The 12661-nt window shown below is 42.9% G+C and overlaps 1 protein-coding gene across 5 annotated transcripts in view; it reads right to left on the bottom strand.

Annotated features, from left to right (window-relative positions):
- septin9a (septin 9a) overlaps positions 1-12661 on the bottom strand; it is a 69703-nt gene that overhangs the window by 47907 nt on the left and 9135 nt on the right. The window contains exon 1 of one of the 5 annotated variants that reach the window (XM_032538428.1): positions 8904-9183. The exons of 2 other annotated variants lie outside the window; for them this stretch is intronic. In XM_032538428.1, coding sequence (XP_032394319.1) covers positions 8904-8925 — 22 coding nt within the window. In that variant the 5' untranslated portion in view covers positions 8926-9183. Of the gene's footprint in view, positions 1-1445; positions 1736-8903; positions 9184-12661 lie in introns of those variants that run through there. 2 more of the 5 variants (XM_032538431.1, XM_032538426.1) reach the window with 2 other exon arrangements.

Genomic DNA, 12661 nt, shown 5'->3' on the forward strand with positions numbered 1-12661 from the left:
TTTTATTGCTTCAGAATTCAACTTCTCATTCGTAAGAGGAAGATTATGTCATTTCTTTTTTTCAAAGTTACAGAGTCTAGTTTTAAGATTAGCTGTCATGACAAAAAGTAAACTAAAAGTACAAACTTTTTTCCTGGGCGATGTTTCTGAGCGTCATTTAATTGATTATGATATGGACACAGTCAAAAGGCCAGTGTGGCATAATCAAAGTAACCATTTTAATATGAGTGAAGATATCTTTTTACAGATTGCTTTATAATAATACATTTGAATAGAACCTCCCTGACTGCCAAACACTGTGATTCTGGCATTTTCAAAAGTAGTTTTATTAAATATTTTAAAATTTCCGACCCTGATTGTTATTGACTTGTCGGCTGATAGGCCTCACACCACGCTGTATCTGTGCTATGCTGTCCTCCCTGAGCCACACAGGGCCATACATCATGGTGCATGGCGGTGACACAAAGGTATTACCAACCACTCAGCCCAACCAAGGGCAACACACACTACTGACAATCACAACAGTGACCTATTGTGTTTGTGTTACACATGAGCGAGGGATGTCTTAAAGCATGACTTCCAGCCACATGGTTATCGCACACTTCTTTGCCCCTGGTGCCTCTCTTTTCTCAATGCCACTTATCTTTCTGCTCTGTTGCACTTTGTAAGCCAGAGGTTTAAAGACCTAAAAGACAGCTAGGGAGAGATGTTCACAATACATACCACAAGCAAACTGGTGTTGACAGAGGAGAAGCTCTGGACAAGTGTGGATGCGTTTCCTAATGGCTATGTGTTTGTGAGAGACAGGAGACAGATAGATAGACAGTCAGGGTGGGGAGAGGTGTCGGCCTGTCAGCCCACCACCCACCCTCCTTGCATCCACCAGCAGCCAGGCCAAGGAGAGAGGGGCTGAGGATGGACAAGCTGTTGAGAGAGGAAAAGGGGAAGCACAGCCGTTGGACGAAGAGGTGGAGGAGGAGGAAAAGTGGGAGGAGATGGATGACAGCGGGAATCTGTGGACCAGGGGCAGAGAGATGAAAATGAGAAGAGGGAACAGAGGGGGAGGTGTACCAGGTGTTCCCCTCACAGCCGTATGGTCAGTTGCTGTCTCCAGCTGCTGTGTCTTCTGAATGCAGTTTCTCTCTGACACATCTTAGTTTCAGATACACGACATCCACAACAAACACACACTCATGAATCTCAACAATGAATGTAGCTACATGAATGTTGCTAAAGATGAAGAGCAGTTAAAAGCAACCCTTTTAGCATGATTTCCCTTTCAAAACACCACAGCTCCCCGCAATCATCAACAAGCCCTTCACTCTCTCGGTTCCAATCAAACATGTGGAAATCATCTATAGTGTCCTCATGGCAGGGTTAAAGAGTGCCTCGCTAGAAGAAGAAAAGCGGTGGAGCAGCAGAGCTCAAGAGAGACAGTAACTAACCTTCAAAGTCTGATATGATCCCTTCCAAGTGAGCGTTGACAGTGGAATCAGACATTTTGGGGAGCAAGTGTGTATGTGCGGGTGTATATAATGCAAGAGAGAGAGGGAGCAGGGTTCCCTTTCCTCAGCAAAGAAAAGTCTTCCTAAGGCGCAGTCCTGCTTTTAAACAAATCCCAAATTAGGAGCCTGTGCAAGAGAGAGGAGGGGAGGAAAGAAAAAAAGAGTTGAGCAGCTCACTGATCCAAATCCTCTCTCTATCTCTCCCCTCTTTCTTAAAGCAGCAACTTATTTTTCTCTTTTACTCCTTCTCAACTTCCAGAGCTTGGAATGAGCAAGCAATGACAACCCCCACCCTCCCTCTCTCCCTCTCTCTCTAGCTCACTGTCTTCCCTCCCCCCTTTTCTCCTTCCCTCCATGTCTCCCTCCCCTTCGGCAGCCGTCCTCTCAGACTGGTTCCTTTCTGTGAAAGCTCTCATTTTTGACTGGGCTGGTAAAATTATACGCATGCTTCATTCAAACACACTTCCTGTAGGCTCCATCCCATGACTAACACACTCCGAGAAACTGATGAAACACTACATAGCTTTAACTGAGATCCTTTCAATTCGTTACTCTGTTGAATATGCCAACATTGCATCCTAAAAGCACATGAATCAGCGCACTCACTAAAATTCACATAGAAAAATAATCTCCATTTGAACATATCTTACAGTGGATGGAGTAAAGCGATCACAGTAGATACATAAATAAATCCAGAGTAAAGACAGAATCATACTATAGACTTATATGGCCAAGACAGGCTCATGCAGGCGGTTAGATCGTCTGACATGCGCAGTTGCTGTAGGCAGGCATCAATAAATAAGCAGCCAAATGACTTAATGACCATGTGAATGAACCTCTGTGTGTGGGGGCGGAGGGGGAAGGGATGACAGGGGCGATGGCCAGTGTGTGTGTGTGTGTGTGTGTGTGTGTGTGTGTGTGTGTGTGTGTGTGTGTGTGTGTGTGTGTGTGTGTGTGTGAAAGCATGTGCTTTGGAAAAGAAGCAGGATGAATGTAGCAGTTGGGGGATGTCATGATCTGTATGTGTGTACTGTATGTTTGTATCTGTATGCATGTGTAATTCTGCATCTGGATGTGTTGTTCAATGAATGCATGTCAAGATGAACTTGTCATGGTAAACATGATGATGCCAAGCTCTTCTTACTTCTAAAACAATTCTGAGCAAAACAGCAGCTGCCTCAATATCATAACTTTCACCCTCCCTGTCTGAGACACGTAGAGTCACCCAGATGTATGACAGATTCAAGATTCAAGATTTAAAATTCTTTCTTAATCCCACAATGGGGAAATTCACACTTCATAGCAGAAAGGGATAGGTGGACAAGTACAAGACACAGATAAACAAACAATAAAGAGAATAAATATTAGCCAGACGGTGAGAAGTTGCCTTGATATTCATCCTTCACCAACCACATGACAGCTGTAATGAACCTGTCGCTGGCCTCTTTGCCAAAAATGAATCAATTAGTAGTGACCAGTAAGTAACAGTTAGCCCGTAAACAGTTGTAGTAGCAGCAGCGTGTGTATACGTATGTTGGGACTCTCTTCTGAAAAAACACATTACTCTTTTTTCAAAGATATACTGCTTCCAAAAGAAAACCAACTTTGAAAGACAGCAACACCTGAGGTAAATAGGAGAAGATCATTTCTATATGATAAAATGTAGAGATATGTAAAATGATTTGTAAATGAGTTATATTAAATTATTTAGGCTATGTAGAGACAGAAATCAGATGTTGCATGTGTAATTCATCATATTTGATATTTGGGACTGAAATCTTGCATGTCAACTTGTGTGTGAGTGCACATATACACACTAACACACAAACTTTAAAACTAAGATGAGGATTTACTGTTCTAAAACGTGCATTCTGAAGTTAATCTTTCACCTCATTTCCCTGCAATAGAACCATGCAAAGAATGTAACCCACAATATGTGTGAGTGAACTCTCTTATTTATATACTCAATATTTTGGGATAACTGTGCCTGGCATGTGTAAAAGCCAGGTCAGCTAAGAAACCTTTGAAGTAGCTGGCTGGGATGCCAAATACTAAGGACATTAGGATGGTCATCCTATTCATCCAATTGGCCCCTCCAGATATACAAACGTTATCGTGTACTTGTTTTCATGAAGTAGCTGAAACTATGTCACCTTTTCCAGCAGGGGACAGTGTTGCACCTATAAATAAAACCTGTCGCTATGGACAACAGTTTTAGTGGTAGCAGTTTCACTGGCATACAGTAATGTGATCTGGAAATAAATAAAAATGGACACATGGGGAGAATCCTGCTCTGGACACACCCTCAACTCACACAGTGTGTCCTGCCCAAAAAATGTGTGTGTCAGATTCCTCCACTCACTGGCACACACTCATATTCACACTAAGATGCATGTGTACACACACAAACAGATTTGTGTGCAGCAGATGCAGGCAAAAAATATGAACATGCATGCACTCAGCCCAGCAGCCAACCCTTTCACCCACAAATAAAAAAGCACACTTCCTTCCACTGCATATCTTTGCAAGCCCCAGCCTGCCCAAACAGCGCATATTCAATCTGCTGTAACAACTGTCACACAGAGAGAAGACTACATTGTTTTTCACCCAGTTCTGTTCATTCAGATCAAAGGAAAAAAGTTATAGGGATGCAGCATGCAGTGTTTTAAAAATCTGTTTGAATATGCCATTTATGGAAAAAAAATGCCTTGGATACGGTAGGTACAGTAATGGCCTAAATGTTGCATGACTGGGAAAGGTCATACAAGGTCATGTTGATACCATCTTTTTCATTGCTCATATCATTAGCTACTTATGGTGTGAGTTACACCACACTGAATCTTATTTCTGGGAAACCTATTTGCTGCATCCTGGTGCTTAAAGAAATTTGTACTTTTTCATCATCAATGTTAAACTGTGAAATTTAGAAGTAATGCAGTAGGCCAAACAGTAGGCATACACATTATTATCCCAATAATTCATTCATCATTAAAAGAAAGAGACTTTTGGATTATGATCCTAAAGGTACTTACAACAATGCTGTACAACTACTGTTTAAAAATAAATAAATAAATAACTAATGTCTGTAAAAATAGGCAGCTGCTGGTGTTATGTTGCACTGCAGCCTGCACATGAAAAGAGACATAGACAGTTGCCTACTGCTTAAAGAAGCCCAGACCACCACCACTCTAAAGTGGGTTCTGCCCTTCTGCAAGCTGAAAAAAGGAGAGGAGCAGAATGGGAGGAGAAGAGAATAACTTCTATAAACAGATGCCAAACTGGCGTGGCTGTTGCTAGGGCAGTGCCAGGGCAACAGCAGGTTACGAATGTCAGCAGTCGATCTGCACATACACAAAGACACCAACAGGTCGTTGGGTTGCAGGTCCACAAGCCTTGGCGCCAGTCTGCACCCTCCCCTTCGGTCTGGCCTGTGCCAGTGGACGGTAGACCTGCGATCTCTGGAATCTGAGCTGCAGCTCCAAGAAACGATTAAATAGTAACCAAACCCGCACTGGGCACTGGGATGCAAGGATACAACCGGAACTGTTGGATTCATAACTACAGCTGTTTCAAATGCAACTTCTTACACCTAACATCTAACACCAGATTCTGACTCACCAACAAAATGCAACCACTCTCTTGCAGTCTCTGCAAATTTAATAAATCAGTTTTTATTGTTAAGTGGGAGATGGTCAAGTCAATACTTGTGTCAATAAAGTTTTCAGCAGTTGTTATAAAAAAGAATGATGTCACAACAGTAAGTCCCTATGTGTAAAATGTATGTTTTTGTGAAGACAATTAACAATTTAGTAACTTTATATCTGTTGCAAGTTGTGTGTTACAGTAATTGTAAGCATTCCCCAGCCAGTTTTATAGTGTGAATGATGATCTGTGTTTCATTTCAAGTCATTGTTATTTCCAAACATTACCAATATCATCTACAGAGGATACCTCAGGTTCCTGCTGAGTTCATCATTAAATAACAAAAGCTTTGTTGGCCTCCATGTAGACAGCTCATCCATGAGTCAGGCTATGTCAAATGAGCCATCTGGATGAGGTTAAATCTGTGCGTGTTGAGCGTTAGTGAGTGTGTGCATTGATTGCATGTGTGTTAATTTGTACATGTGTGTATATTTTGGATGTGACTGGCTAGTTACCACTGCTGTGTTTACATGGCAACACTCATAATACGCAGCTGTACCTGGCTCAGGACATCAGAGGGGAGAGGAGGGTAAATGTGTGCCAATTCTCTCCCCAGGCAGAGCAAGAACCCCCATTGCTTAAATGGAAACTAGCAGGAAGATTTAAGAACGCAAGAAAGAAACAGAGAGACACAGAAAGAGAGCCGTGTTAGCATGACAAATGAAATAAGCAGCACTGGTAATGTAAACATAACCAGAAAAGTGCCTGTTTTGCAGTACAATAGACTATAGTACAGTACTGTGCTCTCAGCTAAACGTGGCGAAAATGGCAAGAGGATCACTGACGGTCCAGTATGTTAAAAAAATATTTGCAAACTAAAGATTTGCACAGCTGAAGCTGATCAGTGTACATACAGTATATAGTTACTCACACAGTGTAAGAGTCTGCATAATTTGGTGAATTGTAAATGGAGTAAAGATATGGGGCTGCAGGTCAGACAGTTTCACAATATTACTGACACACACACCCATGCGAAAACCCATCGCGTGGCCCCAGAGCCCACATGCGGAAGTAGCTTTGCCTAAAGTATGTGCACAGCTGTAGTGACAGCAGCTGCCCTAAACCAAATGTTAAACACCAGCACCCAGCCAGGCTCTGCTAACTTTAATCAAATACAGCACCTGTTGGAAACATGGAACAACTGCACTGCACAGACACACACACACACACACACACACACACACACACACACACACACACTAACACACTGGCATACCCCTTGATTGCTCAGTTTGTGTGTGTGTGTGTGTGTGTGTGTGTGTGTGTGTGTGTGTGTGTGTGTGTGTGTGTGTGTGCGTGTGTGTGTGTGTGTGTGTGTTTCGACTGTCTGCACCCTATATACAGTCTATACTATGGTCTGTACACATGCTTCTGCCTGCATGTGTCTTCCAACACGCATGGAATGGCTTGGTAAATAGAGAGAGCAGCTGTCCTCCATCACTGATGACTCTCAATAGGCCTCTTTTTGTTTCTCTCTCTCTTTCTCTCTCTCTCTCTGTCTCTCTCTCTTTCTCTCTCTCTCTGTCTCTCTGTATCTCTGTCTCTTTGTTGCTCTGTCTCTCTCTCACCTCTGCCTTCTGCTCACTCCACCGGGTAATAACACTGTTTTGTACGTCAACAAGCCATATATAGCAACACTCACATTTTGTTATGATCAGTGCGTTGCCATGGTAACTCACCCAACAACAACAATCGTGAAGCAACATGGCCACAATTTCCCCTAGGTAATTACATTTCTCTGTTAACATATAGCGTGATATTCAAAACAGGTACTGCAGGCTGTTGTAAACACTTGTCTCGTGTGACTGTTCACAACTGAGAGAGGGAGACATTATGGTGATGGTATTTTGGATTACTCAACTCAGCACCGCCATCCGGTGGGGGAAAAGTATATTGTAGGTAAAACATCACAGATTCAAGATGACTGACATCTTTCACTAAATTCATTAAAACCTTCGCATGTGGGTCAGCTAAGCTAGCCAAGGCTGCGAAGTCATGAGTCTGAGCTGACGGGGGCTGTGTCACAAAGACTTTCATGAAACAACATCAGATGACCTCGCTGTGACTGGAATGAATGGGGCGCGTCAGGCCCTCTGTCTCTGTGTGGCTGATAGACAGTTTCCACTGAGAGCGTCATCATTGTTGATTCATGTGGGAAGAAAACACAGGAAACAAACTGAGCCTTGCATATCAGCATCAACAGCAAAGTGGGAGAAACATTGAGTGAATTAAATTAATTTGGCCATAACGATACATGTCCAGATATTTTAAATACAACTGTATAACATGTGAGCCTGTCGAAGCTAACAGACCACAACGAATTGATTCCTCTCCTTTTTAACAAGCTGTACACACACACACACACATAGAAGACACAGCCTTTAGACATATACAATTCGACATACCTCCAAACTGACCCAAAAGCACACTGACATACACACTACACACTAGAAAGTATGAATTGCATGAATACTCCAGTGAACATTATGTCAAAACAGAAATATACACAAAGTATGTCCTGCTGAAGCCGTTACAGCTCCCTGGAGGAAGCACCTGGAGACAAGGGGCCACAACGAGAGAGAGAGAGAGAGAGAGAGAGAGAGAGAGAGAGAGAGAGAGAGAGAGAGAGAGAGATACCTCCATCACACATACACACTTGTCAATGATCTCACCTCCATCCAGATTTCACACACCGTGTAGGTCCTACAAGCTATGCTGGGTCACACTCACTCACACACACACACACACACACACACACACACACACACACACACACACATACTCATAAAATACCATTAACATACAGGCAGCATTGCCTCACTAATGACTTTAGCATAATGTTCAACGTACACACACACACACGCGCAAATACAAACGCACACACAGACGTCTTATCAATTCAATATTGTTTACAGCATCCAACGGTGAAAACAACATCAGAGGGGCAGTTTGGAAAAAGTAAGGATTTTCATTTGCAAGTTCAGCTTACTCCTTGCCAGTGGACTGAAGCAGGGCTTTCTCCTGTTAGCTAAAGGAGGGACTGACTGATGACCGACTCGGGATAAGAGCCACAAGGGACAAGAGTAGTACTGTTCAAACAGAGCTATTTCCTGTTTTCACACCAAAGAAGAATGGGAGAATGCAGATGTCCGGGGGAAAAAAAGAGAGAAAATGTCTAAGAAATATATGCTGTTTCTGTGTCACTTCCCCACAGAATGCTCAGAAAGGTTTTGTCCTGGAATGAATGTCTTGTGAATGTGAAAATGTGTACAGTGGCTAGGAATGGAAAAAACATTGGCAACTGAGCGACAATCTGTAAAGACAAAACCATTTAACTGGGAACAATGGGAAGGAGAGGGGTGGAGATAGTAGACACAACCAGAGACAAAAAAGTGTGCAAACATAACAGGCACAGGACAGATAAAGACAGATACACCAAAACCGGTCCGCTAAGCCGCTACAGCTACACAAACTGCTGCAGAACTCCAGCTCAAAACCCCAAAGAAAACATGCAGTCAGCAAACAGGACAGAATGAGAGAATGGAAAATACCATAGAGGGGAAAATAGAGGCAGGCTACTACAGAATAGACAGCCCATCACAGTAAAAACACTGATTGAAAAACCTTAAACTACACGTTGTTTTTCATTCAGAATAGAAGCATCTGGGTTGTGAGTTTCCAGAAAGTTTGTCTTACCTGAGAATTTGTCCCCCTCCATAACCAGAACACTCCCTCCACCACCACATGTAGTGTCTGCTCTTTAACTCCACTCTCTTCCTCCCTCTCCCTCTCCCTATCTCTCTCTCCCCTCTCTCTCTCCCTCCCTCCCTCTGTTCCTCTTCCTCCTCTTCTTGCTCTCTCTTTTCTTTCAGGCTCTCTGTTCTCCCTCTTTCTCCCCAGTTTGATTCCTTCAGTGTGTCATGCTAATGAATTCAGAATTACGACATCCCCATGTGCTTATCATATGTTGCATTCGCAGCTCTTTCTTTCTTTTTCTGACCCTCCCTTTTCACTGATGAGAGCAAAAGACTGAAGCAGCATTGTATCTCAAAAATAGAAACCATTAGCTCCGCCATGTGACATGGACAGGCTCCTTACAGACTAAAATAACCCGCTGGACCCGCAAACTCTTCCGTCAGCTTACTTATAATGTTCCTTGGGTGTGTATGTGTGTGTGTGTGTGTGCGTGCGTGTGTGTGTGTGTGTGTGTGCGCTTGTGTGGGTGCGTACGTGCGTGTGTGCGTGCGTGTCTGCGTGTGTGTATGTGTAGCTTTGATTCATTTGATCCCATCTGCAATCATGTCAAGTTGGAGTGAGACATTCCCTGAACTACGTCTAGACTTCCTCATGATGATTCGGATACAGCTCTGCCTTTGTAAACGTGTGGAAGGATGATAGTCTGTTGAAATAATACTGACATGCAAAAACAATACAGGGTGGAAGCGAGGGGCGACTCTGTCAAAACACACTTCCCAAAAATGTTTTCAAGGGTTAATACAGGAGAGGCAGTGTGACGGCAATGACAGTAAGAGTAAATATTTGAGACAGAGAAAGAAAGAGTGACTAGTGTGTGTGTGTGTGTGTGTGTGTGTGTGTGTGTGTGTGTATGTGTTTTATGAAGATCAGTGAAACCCTAGCCCTTGCTCTAAACTGTTGCTTGGTGTAGACCAATCTCTGCCTTCAGGAAAGTCAGATGACCTCTGACCTTTAGCACGTCACTCACACTGCGCCCGGGGTCAAAGCTCACATGGTGAGCGTCTGAGCTCTGATAGAGAGATCAAACACACTCAGACATATCAGTCTGACATTTGTGCAACACACATTGCCCCAGTCAGTGGCCTTGGGTATTGCATGTTGACCTGTTTGTACAATGTTTGTATGGTTCTTTTTTTCTTTCATATATTTGTCTCTAGTCATATGTTTATTAGTTCTTTCAGTAAAGCCAGCTGCCAAATTTTGAAGCATTAGGTGATGAAATCAGGAAATTGTGCACTTTGGCGACCCCAAAAGGCCAAAACATGTAACTCTGCTTCCACACATTAAGAGCAAACAGTTTACAAACCTATAGCAGGAGGAGGTGTGAGTGTGAGGAAGGATTAACATGCAACTCCAAAGTAATTAAGTGTAGTCTTGATAGTTAAACAGGGTTAAGCAAATAATACAGTGATGAGAGAAGCTGCTCTGGACGGAATGCTCACTCTCTCCAGTTTATAAAATACATTCTCACATTCAATTCATAATTTTGCTGCAAACATGCCACATAAAGTGATGCTGTGAGGTCTCAGTAAAGGGGGCGGGAGGTTTTCACTAGTTCTTCATTTAGATATAAGATAATAAGGTGAACACATTTTAACATAAAATCTATTTTATTGCGAATTGAAGACACTAAAATCTAATATAAAAAAATTAGAGGAGTTGAGAGTAAGTGTAAGTATAGCCTGCTGGGTCCTTATAGTAAATGTTACAATTGCAATAATGTTGATATTATGTCATCCCTGTTTAAATAAATAAAATACAAACTTAACAAGAGCATTGTTCCTCTTCAACCAGAGGTTCGACTATCAGGAACCCTCCTTTCCAGCACCTTGGAGTAGACTTTACCACTTCTCAGCCTCCTTCGGCCGATAGAACCTCGGGAAAGAGGAACAATGCGGATTCCGTCCTGGTCGTGGAACAACGGATCAGATAATAATAATAATAATAATAATGATAATAATTTTTATTTATAATGCCCTTTACATTTCAAATGAAATCTCAAAGTGCAATCTGCGATCTTCACTCTCTCAAGGATCCTGGGGGGAACCTGGGAGTTTGCCCAACAGGTTTACATGTGTTTTGTGAATTTGAAGGCGTATGACCGGGTCCCCCGGGAGATGCTGTGGGAGGATCTGCGGGAGTATGGGGTGAGGGGGTCCCTTCTCAGGGCCATCCGATTTCTGTATGACCAAAGCGAGAGCTGTGTCAGGGTTCTCGGCAGTAAGTCGGACTCGTTCCAGGTGAAGGTTGGCCTCCGCCAGGGCTGCGCTTTGTCACCAATCCTGTTTATAGTATTTAAGGACAGGATATCGAGTCGTAGTCGGGGAGGGGAGGGGTTGCAGTTCGGTGGGCTGGGGATCTCATCGCTGCTTTTTGCGGGAAACCGATGGAGTGCCTTCTTCAGGTAGGGAATGAGTCCTTACCCCACGTTGTGTGTGTGTGTGTGTGTGTTTGTGTGTGTGCCTGGGTGTGTGTGTGTGTGTGTGTCTGTCTGCCAGCATGCTTTTGTGGTTGTTGTATGTGTACTGTTTGTGGATCTGCTAACTTCTACTGTAGGTATTTAGGCAGATTTGGAGCACTTGAGAACATGAGAGGGTGCCCGCCTAAAAAAGACACACCCATATTCTGCTGTTTGGGCACATTTATTTCACAGCTGTTTCTAAAGTCTAGACTGGGTATGAAGTACTCATGCTCGCTCAAATCTAAGAACGAAATTGCTCTTGTGTCCTCACAACATTACTGTAATGACGCTCATGTTGCTGTCCATGTCATGCCAAAACCTCTTCTTGTTTATGAGCTTGCTGATTTTGTTTGTATTTAATAAACTCCAGATACTTATCTGTGTTGACACAGATAAGTATAAGCAGAAACCCACACAACCTCCATGCACAGTCAAAATGTGCCTGTTGTCTCCTGGGCTGTCGGCTGTCTGAGGGATGAATACACATCCTGGGGCACTGCTTTCACAAAGATCACAAATGGGGCCAGCATACCGTTAACACAAAGGATTGTCAACTGCAAAATTAGAGTTACATTTGTGAGTCCTAATGTCCTCCTGAATGCTAGTGCCTTTTGGTTAAAGGTGTCAAAATGAACGCAAAAGAAAATGATCTCTTATTGCAAGCCATGCTGCAAATTTGATGAAACCGGCCACGGAATGACACACAGCTCCTCACACGTCGAGTGTGTGCCTTTATACACAGTCCACAGCCTGTGTGTGTTTAGCCTGCATGCCAATGATGTGTATGAGCTATGTGCAAACACACACATGCACACACGTGCAGTAATGGATGCACAAACACAGAAGCGCACAGATGACACCATTGTAAGTCTACTTGTTTTCATGCACATTAAAATTCCTGGAGGGAAACATCAGAAAATAGAAATAGTGATTTTTGAAAGTATTGCAAAAATAGTATAAATGAAAATAAAATAAAAAAGGTTGTTGACGCAACACAGTGGGTGTTGAAGAAATCTTATATAAAAACAAAAAGCAAAGAAATGTCTTGCTTCCAATAGTGACAGAGGAGCTAGTGGTGCTCTTTTAGTTATCTTGTTAGGTGTTCTGTTCTAGTCGGCAGAAACACAAACAAAAATCTAATTTTTTGGATGGCTTTCGGGGAGTATATTTCAAGGTTTCTATGCAGAAAAGAAAGAGGCACACTTTTCTGTGTGTGTGTGTGTGTGTGTGTGTGTGT

Source organism: Etheostoma spectabile, chromosome 15, assembly GCF_008692095.1.
Source record: "Etheostoma spectabile isolate EspeVRDwgs_2016 chromosome 15, UIUC_Espe_1.0, whole genome shotgun sequence".
Taxonomy (NCBI): Eukaryota; Metazoa; Chordata; class Actinopteri; order Perciformes; family Percidae; genus Etheostoma; species Etheostoma spectabile.